This window comes from Streptopelia decaocto, assembly GCF_964273445.1.
Source record: "Streptopelia decaocto genome assembly, chromosome: 28".
NCBI lineage: Eukaryota > Metazoa > Chordata > Aves > Columbiformes > Columbidae > Streptopelia > Streptopelia decaocto.
This window is the reverse complement of record NC_138683.1, coordinates 692419-707598: the sequence shown is the minus strand read 5'-3', so window position 1 is coordinate 707598 and position 15180 is coordinate 692419. Positions and strand designations below refer to the sequence as shown.

The 15180-nt window shown below is 57.5% G+C and overlaps 3 protein-coding genes and 1 long non-coding RNA gene across 5 annotated transcripts; 2 read left to right on the top strand and 2 right to left on the bottom strand.

The window, feature by feature from the left end:
* Positions 1 to 216: 216 nt before the first annotated feature.
* OXA1L (OXA1L mitochondrial inner membrane insertase) lies at positions 217 to 7653 on the top strand. 2 transcript variants are annotated; one of them, XM_082073782.1, is made up of 10 exons: positions 217 to 281; positions 359 to 436; positions 938 to 1232; positions 3160 to 3303; positions 4442 to 4527; positions 5464 to 5628; positions 6750 to 6854; positions 6959 to 7139; positions 7240 to 7320; positions 7416 to 7653. In XM_082073782.1, exons 1-10 carry the CDS (start codon positions 240 to 242, stop codon positions 7520 to 7522), a joined length of 1284 nt encoding a protein of 427 aa, XP_081929908.1. In that variant the 5' UTR covers positions 217 to 239; the 3' UTR covers positions 7523 to 7653. The 2 variants fall into 2 exon arrangements, with proteins under 2 accessions (XP_081929908.1, XP_081929909.1); XM_082073783.1 differs by lacking the exon at positions 7240 to 7320.
* On the bottom strand, positions 4781 to 5538 carry LOC309450723. Its single transcript, XR_014186094.1, has 3 exons — positions 5427 to 5538; positions 5095 to 5387; positions 4781 to 4900 (listed from the first exon to the last, which is right to left on the bottom strand). It is a non-coding gene; the product is annotated as an uncharacterized lncRNA (long non-coding RNA).
* A 158-nt stretch (positions 7654 to 7811) lies between the features above and the next one.
* Positions 7812 to 9815, top strand: LOC309450781 (uncharacterized protein; the record flags this gene model as incomplete). The annotated part of the gene is made up of 3 exons (XM_082073926.1): positions 7812 to 7849; positions 8578 to 9193; positions 9404 to 9815. The coding sequence occupies 3 exons, from the start codon at positions 7812 to 7814 to the stop codon at positions 9713 to 9715; spliced, it is 966 nt and encodes a 321-aa protein (XP_081930052.1). The 3' UTR covers positions 9716 to 9815.
* Positions 9816 to 9852: 37 nt separating this feature from the next.
* On the bottom strand, positions 9853 to 13422 carry APEX1 (apurinic/apyrimidinic endodeoxyribonuclease 1). Its single transcript, XM_082073788.1, has 5 exons — positions 13314 to 13422; positions 13076 to 13138; positions 12724 to 12896; positions 11568 to 11757; positions 9853 to 10771 (listed from the first exon to the last, which is right to left on the bottom strand). The coding sequence occupies exons 2-5, from the start codon at positions 13119 to 13121 to the stop codon at positions 10257 to 10259; spliced, it is 924 nt and encodes a 307-aa protein (XP_081929914.1). The 5' UTR covers positions 13122 to 13138; positions 13314 to 13422; the 3' UTR covers positions 9853 to 10256.
* Between the last annotated feature and the right edge of the window lie 1758 nt (positions 13423 to 15180).

Here is a 15180-nt window from a genome sequence, read left to right as displayed (position 1 = left end):
CACCGCCAATGGCCGCTGCGCGGCGTCAAAGCCACGCCGACTTTTCCCATTCCAACCAATCAGAACGCGCGTTGAGCGGGGAAAAGGGAAACGCGTAGCCACGCCCACAAGCGGGCTGCCCTCACTCGCTTTGAGCGTCATTAGCCACGCCCGCACGCCGGCCGGCGGGCCAATGGGAGAGCGCGCTTTAGGGGGTTAAGCCCCGCCCTTTCCGGTTTCTTCATTCCCCTCAGGCCGCCATGATGGCGGCGGTCCTGCGGCTGCGGCCGCTTCGCGCTCAGGTGAGGCCGCTAATTAGCGCTAATTAACGCTAATTAGACTAATTAACGCCCTGATTTGACGCCGTGTCGCTCCGCAGGGGCTTCGGGGGCCCTGGAGGAGCCGAACGGGGCTCCCAGCGCTACTAATGAGGGGGTTGGGAAGCGGCGGCGAGCAGGTCAGCGGGGTTAATTAAGAGTTGGTTGTTAATTGGGGTCTATGGGGGAGAATTGGGGTCTATGGGGGGGTCTATGGGGCAGCATTGGGGTCTATGGGGCAGCATTGGGGTCTATGGGGGGTCTATGGGGCAGCATTGGGGTCTATGGGGCAGCATTGGGGTCTATGGGGGGTCTATGGGGCAGCATTGGGGTCTATGGGGGGTCTATGGGGCAGCATTGGGGTCTATGGGGCAGCATTGGGGTCTATGGGGGGTCTATGGGGCAGCATTGGGGTCTATGGGGCAGCATTGGGGTCTATGGGGGGTCTATGGGGCAGCATTGGGGTCTATGGGGGGTCTATGGGGCAGCATTGGGGTCTATGGGGCAGCATTGGGGTCTATGGGGGGTCTATGGTGCAGAATTGGGATCAATGGGGCACCATTGGTGCCTATGGGGGGATCTATGTGTCCCCATTGATATCTATGGGGCAGCCCCCTATACCCCCTCCCCCTCTTTTCCAGGCCGTTGCCGCCGTGGGGCTGAGCCCCCCAAGTGTGGGGCCGACCCCTCCATGTCCCCCCCCATCTGTGGGTCCGGATCCCCCCCCTATGGACCCCAATACATCGCCTGTGGGTCCGGATCCGTCACTTATGGGTCCGGATCCATCACTTATGGGTCCGGATTCGTCATCTATGGGGCCGGTGCTGCTGGAGGACGTGGGGCTGGGCGCCCCCACGCCCGTGGGGCTGGTGCAGAACTTCCTGCAGTTCCTGCACATGGACGTGGGGCTGCCCTGGTGGGGCGCCATCGCCACAGGTGATTTTGGGGTGAATTCGGGACGGTTTGGGGCTCCCGCACACCCACGGGTGGCCCACGCGCCCCACTGATCCCTCGGACCCACACGTCGCGTGGCTGCCCCATAGCCGGCCCCATAGAGGCCATAGGGACCGTAGGGAGGGCGGGTTTTAGGACCCTGGGGGGTCCACAGGTCCCAATAGAAACCAATGGGGACCCATAGAGACCATAGGGAGGGCGGGTTTTAGGACCCTGGGGAGTCTGTTGGTCCCAATAGAAACCAATGGGGACCCATAGAGACCAATGGGGACCCATAGAGATCCATAGAGTCCCATAGAGACCAATGGGGACCCATAGGACCCATAGGGAGGGCGGGTTTTAGGACCCTGGGGAGTCTGTAGGTCCCAATAGAGCCCAGTGGGGACCCATAGAGACCCATAGAAACCAATGGGGACCATAGAGACCCATAGAAACCAATGGGGACCCATAGAAACCAATGGGGACCATAGAGACCAATGGGGACCCATAGGGAGGGTGGGTTTTAGGACCCTGGGGAGTCTGTTGGTCCCAATAGAAACCAATGGGGACCCATAGAGACCCATAGAGACCAATGGGGACCCATAGAGATCCATAGAGTCCTATAGAGACCAATGGGGACCCATAGGACCCATAGGGAGGGCGGGTTTTAGGACCCTGGGGAGTCTGCAGGTCCCAATAGAAACCAATGGGGACCCATAGGGTGGGTTTTAGGACCCTGGGGAGTCTGTAGGTCCCAATAGAGCCCACTGGGGACCCATAGAAATCAATGGGGACCCATAGAAATCAATGGGGACCCATAGAGACCAATGGGGACCCATAGGGAGGGCGGGTTTTAGGACCCTGGGGAGTCCGCAGGTCCCAATAGGAACCAATGGGGACCCATAGAGACCAATGGGGACCCATAGAGAGCAATGGGGACCCATAGGGCCCATAGGGAGGGCGGGTTTTAAGACCCTGGGGAGTCTGCAGGTCCCAATAGAGCCCAGTGGGGACCCATAGAGAGCAATGGGGACCCATAGAGAGCAATGGGGACCATAGAGACCCATAGAAACCAATGGGGACCCATAGAGATCAATGGGGACCCATAGAAACCAATGGGGACCCATAGAGACCCATAGGGAGGGTGGGTTTTAGGACCCTGGGGAGTCCGCAGGTCCCAATAGAAACCAATGGGGACCCATAGAGAGCAATGGGGACCCATAGAGACCCATAGGGAGGGCGGGTTTTAGGACCCTGGGGAGTCTGTAGGTCCCAATAGAAACCAATGGGGACCATAGAGACCAATGGGGACCCATAGAGGGACCCATAGAGACCCTCCTGACCCCCCCATATCCCCAATGTCCCCATTGTCGCCTATATCCCCATGTCCCCCCATTGTCCCACTTGCCCCCATATCCCCCTATATCCCCATATCCCCCTATATCCCCATATCCCCCCATTGTCCACATATCCCCCTATATCCCCATATCCCCCCATTGTCCACATATCCCCCTATATCCCCATATCCCTCTATATCCCCATATCCCCCCATTGTCCACATATCCCCCTATATCCCCATATCCCCCCATTGTCCCCAATCTCCCCAATCTCCCCATATCCCCCTATATCCCCATATCCCCCCATTGCCCCCCATTGTCCCCAATCCCCCCATATCCCCCTATATCCCCATATCCCCCTATATCCCCATATCCCCCCAATGTCCCCATATCCCCCCAATGTCCCCATATCCCCCCAATGTCCCCATATCCCCCTATATCCCCATATCCCCCTATATCCCCATATCCCCCTATATCCCCATATCGCTCTATATCCCCATATCCCCCCATATCCCCCCAATGTCCCCATTGCCCCCAATCCCCCCATTGTCCCCACTGTCCCCCCCGTCCCCTCTAACCCCGTTGTCCCCCAGGCACGCTGTGCGCCCGCGTCCTGCTGCTGCCGCTGGTGCTGCGGGGGCAGCGGGAGGCGGCGCGGCTCTCCCTGCACCTGCCGCAGCTGCAGCAGCTCAGCCAGCGCCTGCAGCACGCGCGCAGCCACGGCGACCAGCTGCAGGGTGGGCGGGGCTTAACGGGGGGGCGGGGCTTAACGGGGGGGCGGGGCTTAACGGGGGGGCGGGGCTGAGCCGGCGCCTGCAGCACGCGCGCAGCCACGGCGACCAGCTGCAGGGTGGGCGGGGCTTAACGGGGGGGCGGGGTTTAACGGGGGGGCGGGGCTGAGCCAGCGCCTGCAGCACGCGCGCAGCCACGGCGACCAGCTGCAGGGTGGGCGGGGCTTAACGGGGGGGCGGGGCTTAACGGGGGGGCGGGGCTTAACGGGGGGGCGGGGCTGAGCCGGCGCCTGCAGCACGCGCGCAGCCACGGCGACCAGCTGCAGGGTGGGCGGGGCTAAGGGGGGCGGGGCTAAGGGGGGGCGGGGCTGCAGCAGCTGAGCCAGGAGCCACGGGGACCAGCTGCAGGGTGGGCGTGGCTTAAGGGGGGGCGGGGCTTAATGGGGTTGAGGGAGAGGTGCTGGGGGGGCTGGGGCTTGGAATGGGGGAATGAATGGGGGTGGGCGGGGCTTAGAGGGAGGGGAGGAGTCGCCAGGGAGGGAGTGGAGTCTCTGGGGAGGGGGTGTGGCTAAAGGAAAGGGGGTGGAGCTTGTAGGGGTATGGGGGTAATGGGGTGAGTGTGGCTTTGAATGGGGGTGGGCGGGGTTTAGAGGGGGGGTGGAGTCTCTAGTGAGGGGGTGGAGTGCTAGGGAGGGGGTGGAGTCTCCAGGGAGGGGGTGTGGCTAAAGGAAAGGGGGTGGGGCTTGTAGGGGTGTTGGGGTAATGGGGTGACTGGGCTTTAAATGGGGGAATGGGGGTGGGCGGGGCTTAGAGGGAGGGGAGGAGTCTCTAAAGAGGGGGTGGAGTCTCTAGGGAGGGGGTGTGGCCAAGGGAAAGGGGGCGGGGCTTGCAGGGCATATTGGGGGTAATGGGGAGATTGGGGTGACTGTGGCTTTAAATGGGAGAACGGGGTGGGCGGGGCTAGTGGGAGGGGGCGTGGCTTAACCCCGCTATTAGACCCTTAAAGGGCCAGTGACCCATTTATAATTAGATGCGAACAGAGGATTATGGGAGGGGGTGTGGCATATGGGATGGGGTGTGGTCTATGGGAGGGGGTGTGGCCTATGGAGGCGTGGCCTCCTGACGCCCCGCCCTTTCCCGGAAGTGGCCCGGGCGTACTCGGAGCTGGTGGCCTATCAGAAGAAGCACGACGTGAACCCGCTCAGGGGCTTCCTGGTGCCGCTGGTGCAGGTGAGGGACCCAGGAGTGCCCCCAGGGACCCAGGAGTGCCCCGGGGGACCCAGGAGTGCCCCAGGAGTGCCCCAAGGGACCCAGGAGTTCGGGAGGGACCCAGGAGTGCCCCGGGGACCCAGGAATGCCCCAAGGGACCCAGGAGTGCCCCAGGGGACCCAGGAGTGCCCCAGGGGACCCAGGAGTTCGGGAGGGACCCAGGAGTGCCCCAAGGAAGCTGGGAGGGACCCAAGGGACCCAAGAGTTTGGGAGGGACCCAGGAGTTCGGGAGGGACCCAGGAGTGCCCCAACGGCCCCAAGAGTTGGGGAGGGACCCAGGAGTGCCCCAAGGGACCCAAGAGTTCGGGAGGGACCCAGGAGTGCCCCAAAGGACCTAATGGTTGGGGAGGGACCCAGGAGTTCGGGAGGGACCCAGGAGTTCGGGAGGGACCCAGGAGTTCGGGAGGGACCCAGGAGTGCCCCAAGGGACCCAGGAGTGCCCCAACAGACCTAATAATGCAGGGAGGGACCCAGGAGCTTGGGAGGGACCCAGGAGTGCCCCAATGGACCCAAGAGTTGGGGAGGGACCCAAGAGTTGGGGAGGGACCCAGGAGTGCCCCAAGGGACCCAGGACATCAGGAGGGACCCAGGAGTGCCCCAATGGCCCCAAACCTTTGGGGAGGGACCCAGGAGTCCGGGAGGGACCCAGGAGTGCCCCAATGGACCCAAGAGTTGGGGAGGGACCCAGGAGTGCCCCAATGGATTCAAGAATTCAGGAGGGACCCAGGAGTGCCCCAAGGGACCCAGGACATCAGGAGGGACCCAGGAGTGCCCCAATGGCCCCAAACCTTTGGGGAGGGCCCCAGGAGTGCGGGAGGGACCTGAGGCTCGGGGGAGGGCCCCAGGCGTGCGGGAGGGACCCCGGCGTGCCCCGAGGGACCCCGGCGTGCCCCGCAGACGCCGCTGTTCGTGTCGTTCTTCCTGGCGCTGCGGGCCATGGCGGCGGCGCCGCTGCCGGGGCTGCGGTCGGGGGGCTGGGGGTGGGTCCCCGACCTGACGGCGCCGGATCCGCTCTACGCGCTGCCCGTGATGGTCACGGCGTCAACATGGATGGTGCTGGAGGTGAGAACAGCCAATGGGGGCAATGGGGGGCAATGGGGGGCAATGGGGGGCAATGGGAGTCAATGGGGGTCAATGGGACCTATAGACATCCATAGAGTTCAATAGAAGTCAATGGGGGTCAATGGGGGTCAATGGGATCAATGGGAGTCAATGGGACCCATAGACACCCATAGAGATCAATGGGGGTCAATGGGGGGCAATGGGGTCAATGGGGGGCAATGGGGGTCAATGGGAGTCAATGGGGTCAATGGGGGGCAATGGGAGTCAATGGGGGGCAATGGGAGTCAATGGGAGTCAATGGGGGTCAATGGGAGTCAATGGGAGTCAATGGGACCTATAGACATCCATAGAGATCAATAGAAGTCAATGGGGGTCAATGGGACCCATAGACACCCATAGAGATCAATTGGGGTCAATGGGAGTCAATGGAACTTAATGGGAATCAATGGGACCCATAGAAACTCAATGAGAGTCAATGGGGGTCAATGGGACCCATAGACACCCATAGAGATCAATAGAAGTCAATGGGGTCAATGGGGTCAATGGGGGTCAATGGGGTCAATGGGAGTCAATGGGGGTCAATGGAACTTAATGGGAATCAATGGGACCCATAGAAACTCAATGGGGGTCAATGGGAGTCAATGGGAGTCAATGGGAGTCAATGGGAGTCAATGGGGGGCAATGGGGTCAATGGGGATCAATGGGACCTATAGACATGCATAGAGATCAATAGAAGTCAATGGGAGTCAATGGAACTCATAGACACCCATAGAGATCAATTGGGGTCAATGCGGGTCAATGGGAGTCAATGGGGTCAATGGGATCAATGGGATCAATGGGAGTCAATGGGGGTCAATGGGGGTCAATGGGAGTCAATGGGAGTCAATGGGGGTCAATGGGACCTATAGACATCCATAGAGATCAATAGAAGTCAATGGGAGTCAATGGGACCCATAGACACCCATAGAGATCAATGGGAGTCAATGGGGGTCAATGGGGGTCAATGGGGGTCAATGGGGGTCAATGGGGGTCAATGGGGTCAATGGGGGTCAATGGGGTCAATGGGGGTCAATGGGGTCAATGGGGTCAATGGGTCACTCTGTCTCCCTCTGTCTCCGCAGCTGGGGGCCGAGGTGGGCGTGGCCAGCCCGGGGGCGGGGCCGACGCGGCAGCTGCTGAGGCTCCTCCCACTGGTGTTCCTGCCCTTCATCCTGCACTTCCCCACGGTGAGGGACCCCGGAGTGCCCCAAGGGACCCCGGAGTGCCCCAGGGGACCCAGGCGTCCGGCGGGGCGGTCCCTAACCCGGGGAGGGGGGCGTGTCCTCCGCAGGCCGTGCTCACCTATTGGCTGACGTCCAACGCCTTCAGCCTCCTGCAGACGGCGCTGCTGCGCGTGCCCGCCCTCAGGGCGTGGCTCCGCGTGGCCCCGCCCCCCGCGGCCCCGCCCCCCGCCGGCCACGCCCCCCGCGGCCAATCGGAGCGCAGGGGGCTCCTGGAGCGGCTCCGGGAGGGTGAGAAATGGGGCGAAATGGGCGGGTTTTGGGGTTTTTGGGGGGGGCGGAGTCAATGGGGGGGTTGGGGGGGGATTTTGAGGCGTTTTTGGGTCCCCAGAGTGGGCGACGGCGCGAGCGGCCAATCAGGCGGAGGAACGAGAGCGGCAGAGGCGGAACCGGCTGGAGATGGCGGGAAAAGGTCCCTTGGGGCACTCCTGGGTCCCTCCCGAACGCCTGGGTCCCTTGGGGCACTCCTGGGTCCCCATTAACCCCCCTATTTCCCCCCCCCCCCAGGTCCTCTACGTCAGACGTTCTCCCAGAACCCCCTGCGGCCGCCACTCCCTCCCCCTCCCCCCCCTTCCCCAAAACGTCCCTGGAAAGAAACTCTGGGACCCCGATAAACGGCTTTTTCACCCCAAAAATGCCCCCGCGCCTTTTGATTGGCTGCCGGCGGCGTCATGTGACAAGGGGGGGCGGAAAATGGCGGCGGCGGGACGCCTCGTTATATCCCACAATGCACCGGGCGGGAAAGCGCGGGCGCCTCGTTATATCCCAGCGTGCACCGCGGCGCCGCTTCAGCGGCGCCGCGGTGCACGCTGGGATATAACGAGGCGCCCCAGCCCACAAGCCGCCATTTTGCCTCGTTGATTTAAATGCGAGCGCGGTGCACGCTGGGATTTAACGAGGCGGATGCGCGGCGCCATCTTGGATCCGACCGCCAAACAAAGGCCCGAACGCCTGGGTCCGTTTCTAAAAACCGGATTTATTGTCGTTTTATTATCAAAAAACGCGCGCTTTTGTGGCGGGAAAAGGGGGCGGGGCTTCCCTGAGGGAGGCCATCTTGGCTCCGCTTCTTTTGGGGCGATTTGGGGCCAATTTGGGTCAGTTTTTGAGCATTTATATCAATTTGGGGCCATTTATCCAATTTGTCGGCCATCTTGGATCCATTTCTTATCATTTTAGGTCAATTTTGGGCCATTTTGGGTCAATTTTAAGTCAATTTTGGGCCATTTTAGCCAATTTGGCGCCATCTTGGATCCATTTCTTATCATTTTAGGTCAATTTTGGGTCAATTTTTCACCATTTTAAGTCAATTTTTGGCCATTTTAGTCAATTTGGCGGCATCTTGGATCCATTTCTTATCATTTTAGGTCAATTTTGACCCATTTTAAGTCAATTTTTGTCAATTTTAAGTCAATTTTGGGCCATTTTAGCCAATTTGGCGCCATCTTGGATCCATTTCTTATCATTTTAGGTCAATTTTGGGTCAATTTTTCACCATTTTAAGTCAATTTTTGGCCATTTTAGCCAATTTGGCGGCCATCTTGGATCCAGTTCTTCTCATTTTATATCAATTTTGACCCATTTTAAGTCAATTTTGGGTCATTTTAGTCACTTTGGCAGCCATCTTGGATTCATTTCTTATCATTTTATGTCAATTTTGACCCATTTTCAGTCAATTTCCATCAATTTCAACTCAATTTCTGTCCATTTTAACTCAATTTCGGGCCATTTTAGCCAATTTGGCGGCCATCTTGGATCCATTTCTTACCATTTTAGCTCAATTTTGGGCCATTTTTAGTCAATTTCTGTCTATTTTAAGTCAATTTTGTGTCATTTTACCCAATCTGGCGGCCATCTTGGATCCATTTCTTCCCATCTTATGTCAATTTGGGGCCCTTTTAAGTCATTTTGTGTCCATTTTAAGTCAATTTTGGGCCAATTTAGTCACACTGGCGGCCATCTTGGATCCATTTCTTCCCATTTTAGCTCAATTTTGGGCCATTTTAAGTCCATTTTGGGCCAATTTAAGTCCATTTTGGACCATTTCCAGTCAATTTCTGTCCATTTTAAGTCAATTTCTGTCCATTTTAAGTCAATTTTGGGCCAACTTAGTCACACTGGCGGCCATCTTGGATCCATTTCTTACCATTATATGCCAATTTCTGTCCATTTTAAGTCAATTTCTGTCCATTTTAAGTCAACTTTGGGCCAATTTAGTCACACTGGCGGCCATCTTGGATCCATTTCTTCCCATTTTAGCTCAATTTTGGGCCATTTCAAGTCAATTTTGGGCCATTTTAGTCAGACTGGCGGCCATCTTGGATCCATTTCTTCTCATTTTATGTCAATTTGGGGCCAATTCCAGTCAATTTTGGGCCATTTTAGCCAATTTGGCGGCCATCTTGGATCCATTTCTTCCCACTTTCTGTCAATTTTAGGCCATTTCATCCCACTTGGCGGCCATCTTGGATCCATTTCTGCCCATTTCAAGTCAATTTCTGTCCATTTTAACTCAATTTTGGGGCATTTCATCCAATTCGGCGGCCATCTTGTTCCACTTGGCGGCCATCTTGGATCCATTTCTGTCCATTTTAAGTCAATTTCTGTCCATTTTAAGTCAATTTCTGTCCATTTTAAGTCAATTTTGGGCCAACTTAGTCACACTGGCGGCCATCTTGGATCCATTTCTTCCCATTTTAGCTCAATTTTGGGCCATTTTAAGTCAATTTTGGGCCATTTTGGGTCAATTTTTGTCAATTTTAAGTCAATTTCGGGCCATTTTACCCAATTTGGCGGCCATCTTGCTTTGACTGGCGGCCATCTTGGCTCCATTCCTTCCCATTTTCCCTCAATTTCAAGCCAATTTCAGTCAATTTCGGGCCACTTTCCCACCTCCCCACCCCCGCCTCCCCGTCGGCCATCTTGGTTCAATTCCTTCCCATTTTAGCTCAATTTTGGGCCAATTTAAGTCAATTTTTGGCCATTCTATCCAATTTGGCGGCCATCTTGGATTCATCTCTTCCCATCTTATGTCAATTTGGGGCCCTTTTAACTCATTTTGTGTCCATTTTAAGTCAATTTTGTGTCATTTTACCCAATCTGGCGGCCATCTTGGATCCATTTCTTACCACTTTAGCTCAATTTTGGGCCATTTCAAGTCAATTTTGGGCCATTTCCAGTCAATTTTGGGCCATTTTAGCCAATTTGGCGGCCATCTTGGATCCATTTCTTCCCACTTTAGCTCAATTTTGGGCCATTTTAACTCAATTTCAGGCCATTTTACCCCGGCGGCCATCTTGCCCGCCCCGTCCGCCATCTTGCCCCGCCCCGTCGGCCATCTTGCCCCGCCCCCTAGAGCGCCAAATAGAGCGAGATGGGGCAGTGGTCGCTGCCCATCACCTCGTTGCGGATCTTGGAGTCGCAAAGCGCCCCCTGGAGCCTCCGGGACAGCACAAAGTAATCGAGGCGCCACCCCACGTTGCGCCCCCGGGCGCCCCCCAAATACGTCCAGAAGGTGAACGCGTTGGGGACCCCCGGGTACAGGAAGCGGAAGGAGTCGATGAACCCGCCCCCCAGGAGCTCCCCGAACCCCTCTCGCTCCTCATTGGTGAAGCCCGGCGAGCGCCGATTGGCCCGCGGGTGGCGCAAATCCAGCTCCTGATGGGCCACGTTGAGGTCGCCGCCCAGCACCACGGGCTTGGCGCCGTCCAATCGGAGCAGGTGGGCGCGGAGGGCGCGGTCCCAGCGCTGGCGCTCGGCCAATCGGGCGAGGCCCCGCCCCGAGTTGGGGACGTAGGCGCAGACCAGGAAGAGGGAGGGGAGCTCGGCCGTGATCACGCGGCCCTCGGCGTCCAATGAGGGGTCGCCTGGGGGCAGAGGGGGCAATGGGGGTCATGGGGGCAATGGGGATCAATGAGTCAATGGGGGTCAATGAGTCAATGGGGTCAATGGGGTCAATGGGGGTCAATGGGGGTCAATGGGGGTCAATGGGGTCAATGGGGTCAATGGAGTCAATGGGGGTCAATGGGGGTCAATGGGGTCAATGGGGTCAATGGGTCAATGGGGATCAATGGGGGTCAATGGGTCAATGGGAGTCAATGGGGGGCAATGGGGGTCAATGGGGGGCAATGGGGATCAATGGGGGGCAATGGGGGGCAATGGGGGTCATGGGGGCAATGGATCAATGGGGATCAATGGGGGTCAATGGGGGTCAATGGGGGTCATGGGGGCAATGGGGCAATGGGGATCAGTGAGTCAATGGGGGCAATGGGGGTCAATGGGGTCAATGGGGGTCAGTGGGGGTCAATGGGGTCAATGGGAGTCAATGGGGGTCAATGGGGTCAATGGGGGTCAATGGGGTCAATGGGTCAATGGGGGTCAATGGGAGTCAATGAGTCAATGGGGTCAATGGGGTCAATGGGGTCAATGGGGGTCAATGGGTCAATGGGGTCAATGGGGGTCAATGGGTCAATGGGGATCAATGGGAGTCAATGGGGTCAATGGGACCCATAGACACCCATAGAAATCAATAGAAGTCAATGGGGATCAATGGGGGTCAATGTATCAATGTGTCAATGGGGTCAATTGGGGTCAATGGGTCAATGGTATCAATGGGTCAATGGTTCAATGGGTCAATGGGATCAATGGGGTCAATGGTCTCACCGATGCCGTAGGTCACCTCCAGGGGTCTCTGGCGCGCCAGCAGCCCCACGCCGCTGTATCCGGCCTTTCCGGCGCTGGCCCAGAACTGGTGCGGGAAGCCGCCCATCCCCCGCAGCTCCGGGGGCACCTGCCCCTCCCCGCACTTGGTCTCCTGCAGCAGCAGCACGTCCGGGGCGTCGGCCGCCACCCACTGCGGGGGAGGGGCGAGGGGCACGCCTGGGTCCCTGGGGCACGCCTGGGGCCCTCCCGGACTCCTGGGTCCCTCCCGGACTCCTGGGTCCCTCCTGAGCACCCGGGGCCCTTGGGGCACTCCTGGGTCCCTCCCGAACTCCTGGGTCCCTCCCGGACTCCTGGGTCCCTCCCCAACTCTTGGGTCCATTGGGGCACTCCTGGGTCCCTCCCGAGCACATGGGTCCCTCCCGAACTCCTGGGTCCATTGGGGCACTCCTGGGTCCCTCCCGAACTCCTGGGTCCCTCCCGAGCACATGGGGCCCTTGGGGCACGCCTGGGTCCCTCTGGGGGGGGTATTGGGGGTCTATGGGGCATTCCTGGGTCCCTTGGGGCATTCCTGGGTCCGTCTTGGGGGGGGTATTGGGGGTCTATGGGGCATTCCTGGGTCCCTCCCGAACTCCTGGGTCCCTTGGGGCATTCCTGGGTCCCTCTGTGTGGGGTGTGGGTCCCTTTGGGGCACTCCTGGGTCCCTTGGGGCACTCCTGGGTCCCTTATTGGCACTTATGGGGATCTATGGGGCACTCCTGGGTCCCTCCTGAACACTTGGGTCCATTGGGGCACTCCTGGGTCCCTCTGGGGCACTCCTGGGTCCCTATTTGGATCCCTTTGGGGCACTCCTGGGTCCCTCCCGAACTCCTGGGTCCCTCCCCAAAGGTTCACATGCATTGGGGCACTCCTGGGTCCCTCTGGGGCACTCCTGGGTCCCTCCCATCTCTCTTGGGGCACTCGTGGGTCCCTCCTGGGTCCCTATTTGTTTCCATTGGGGCACTCCTGGGTCCCTTGGGGCACTCCTGGGTCCCTCCTGGGTCCCTATTTGGGTCTTTGGGGCACTCCTGGGTCCCTGGGGCACTCCTGGGTCCCCGGGGCACTCCTGGGTCCCTATTTGGGGCACTCCTGGGTCCCCGGGGCACTCCTGGGTCCCTACCTGCAGCGCCCCCTTGCGCACCCAGGCCCTCAGCCCGTCCACGTTCCAGGACGTGACCTTGAGGTTGAACCTTTGACCCCCGGGCGTGACCTCGCGCAGGGGCGGGTCCTGGTACAGCAGCGCCGGCTCCGCCCCCTCGGGCTGGCCACGCCCCCCCTTGGCCGGGCGGGAACCTGCGGGACCAATGGGAGTCAATGGGGGTCAATGGGAATCAATGGGAGTCAATGGGGGTCAATGGGAGTCAATGGGGTCAATGGGAATCAATGGGAGTCAATGGGGATCAATGGGAGTCAATGGGAGTCAATGGGGGTCAATGGGGCAGTGGGCGGGGCTTTGCGGTCACGTGTCCTACCCTCCTCCTCTCCCTCCGCCGCCTCCTTCCGACTCCGCTTGGGCATCGCCGCGGCCCCGCCCCCTGCCGAATCAACCAATCAGCGCCCGCCGCGCTCCCCCCCCCTTCCCCTTTACCCCACCACGTGTCGCGCCCGCCGCTTCTCCCCCCCCCCCCGCCACACACAACTCCCCCCCCAACAACCAATCAGCACCCGCCGCCCCCACGTGTCCCCCCCACACGGGTTCCCGCCGCTCACCGCCACGCAGCCAATCAGCGCCCGCCCGGTGCCGCCCCGCGGGACCAATGGGGGAGCGGCGCGCGCCGCCGGCTCCGCGCCGCGAGTGAGAGAAGCGGAAGAGGCGTGGCCGGAACTCGCGGCTGCGCCGGAGGGAGGGGGAGAGGGAGGAAGTGACGCCATCGCGCCGCGCCGGAAGTGTGGGGGGGTGGGAGAAAAGTCGCGCCGCGCGTTGAAAAGCGGCGGATTTGGGGTTTTTTTGGGTCGTTTTGGGGGGTTTTGACGTCACGCTGACGTCATGCCGACGGTGCTGGGGCTGGAGGGCTCGGCCAATAAGGTGGGGGCGGGCGTGGTGCGCGATGGCGTCATCCTGAGCAACGCGCGCGCCACCTACGTCACGCCGCCCGGCCACGGTGAGTGACGTCACCGCGGGGGGGGGGGGGAACGGCGGGAAAAGGGGCGGAAATGGCGGGAAAACGGGGGGAAATGGCGGGAAAACGGGGGTTTGGGGCCCAATGGGGCGAAAAATGGGGGAAAATGGGGGAAAATGGGGAAAAATGGGGTGAAAATGATTAAAAATGGGGTGAAAATGGGGAAAAATGGGTTAAAATGGGGAAAATGGGGTGAAAATGATTAAAAATGGGGGAAAATGGGTAAAAATGGGTAAAAATGGGGTGAAAATGACGTGAAAATGGGTTAAAATGAGGGAAAATGTGACATTTTGGTCAATTTTCGGTCAGTTTTGGGTCATTTTTAGTCAATATTTTAAAAATCCATATTTTGCCCATTTTCCCCCAATTTTTGTGGCTTTTTTGTCGTTTTTTAGTGGATTTTTGTCCATTTTTTGTCCATTTTTTGTCGATTTTTCTCATTTTTTGTCCATTTTTGGTCGATTTTTCTCATTTTCTGTGGATTTTTTTGTCCATTTTTGGTCAGTTTTTCCTCATTTTTTGTTGATTTTTGGTCCATTTTTCCTCATTTTTTTGTCCATTTTTTGTCGATTTTTCTCTTTTTTGTTGATTTTTGGTCGATTTTTCCTCATTTTTTGTTCATTTTTTGTCCATTTTTGGTCAATTTTTCTCATTTTTTGTCCATTTTTGGTCGTTTTTTCCTCATTTTTTGTTTTTTTTTTCCATTTTTGGTCGTTTTTTCCTCATTTTTTCTCCATTTTTTGTCCATTTTTGGTCAATTCTTCCTCATTTTTTTGATTTTTTTCTTGTTTTTTTGTCCATTTTTGGTCAATTTTTCCTCATTTTTTGTCAATTTTTGTTCATGTGGATTTTTTTATCCATTTTTGGTCGTTTTTTCCTCATTTTTTGTCCATTTTTGGTCAATTCTTCCTCATCTTCTGTTGTTTGTTTCCTTGTGGGTTTTTTTTGTCCATTTTTGGTCGATTTTTCCTCATTTTTTGGTCGATTTTGTCCATTTTTCTCCATTTTTCCCTCAACACATTTTGGGGCCATTTGGGCCGTTTTGTCAAAAGGTCACCTGAGGTCAAAGGTCACCTGAGGTCAAAGGTCACACGAGCTCAAAAGGTCACTATAGGTCAAAAGGTTACTATAGGTCAAAGGTCACTAGAGGTCAAAAGGTCAGCAGGGGTCAAAAGGTCACTATTGGGCAAAAGTCACCTTAGGCCAAAGGTCACTAGAGGTCAAAGGTCATTAGAGGTCAAAGGTCACTAGAGGCTAAAAGGTCTTTTGACCATTTTGGGGTGAATCGGGCCGGTTTTGGCTCATTTTGGGCTCATTTTGGGGCGAATTTGGCCGGTTTTGGCTCATGTTTGGCCCATTTTGGGGTGAAATGGGCTGGTTTTGGCTCATTTTGGGGCAAATTCGGACGGTTTTGGCTCATTTTGGGCTCATTTTGGGGTGAATTGGGCCGTTTTTGG

What these genes read in the sequence shown, in the direction of transcription:
- APEX1 (XM_082073788.1), bottom strand. Translation starts at nt 13,121, where the DNA reads ATGCCCAAGCGGAGTCGGAAGGAGGCGGCGGAGGGAGAGGAGGAGG. An exon ending in GGCGGAGGGAGAGGAGGAGG is followed by an intron (nt 12,897 to 13,075) that starts GTAGGACACGTG and finishes TTGGTCCCGCAG; the next exon opens with GTTCCCGCCCGGCCAAGGGG. An exon ending in TGCGCAAGGGGGCGCTGCAG is followed by an intron (nt 11,758 to 12,723) that starts GTAGGGACCCAG and finishes CCTCCCCCGCAG; the next exon opens with TGGGTGGCGGCCGACGCCCC.
- OXA1L (XM_082073782.1), top strand. Translation starts at nt 240, where the DNA reads ATGATGGCGGCGGTCCTGCGGCTGCGGCCGCTTCGCGCTCAG. An exon ending in GTGGGGCGCCATCGCCACAG is followed by an intron (nt 1,233 to 3,159) that starts GTGATTTTGGGG and finishes GTTGTCCCCCAG; the next exon opens with GCACGCTGTGCGCCCGCGTC. An exon ending in CCACGGCGACCAGCTGCAGG is followed by an intron (nt 3,304 to 4,441) that starts GTGGGCGGGGCT and finishes CTTTCCCGGAAG; the next exon opens with TGGCCCGGGCGTACTCGGAG.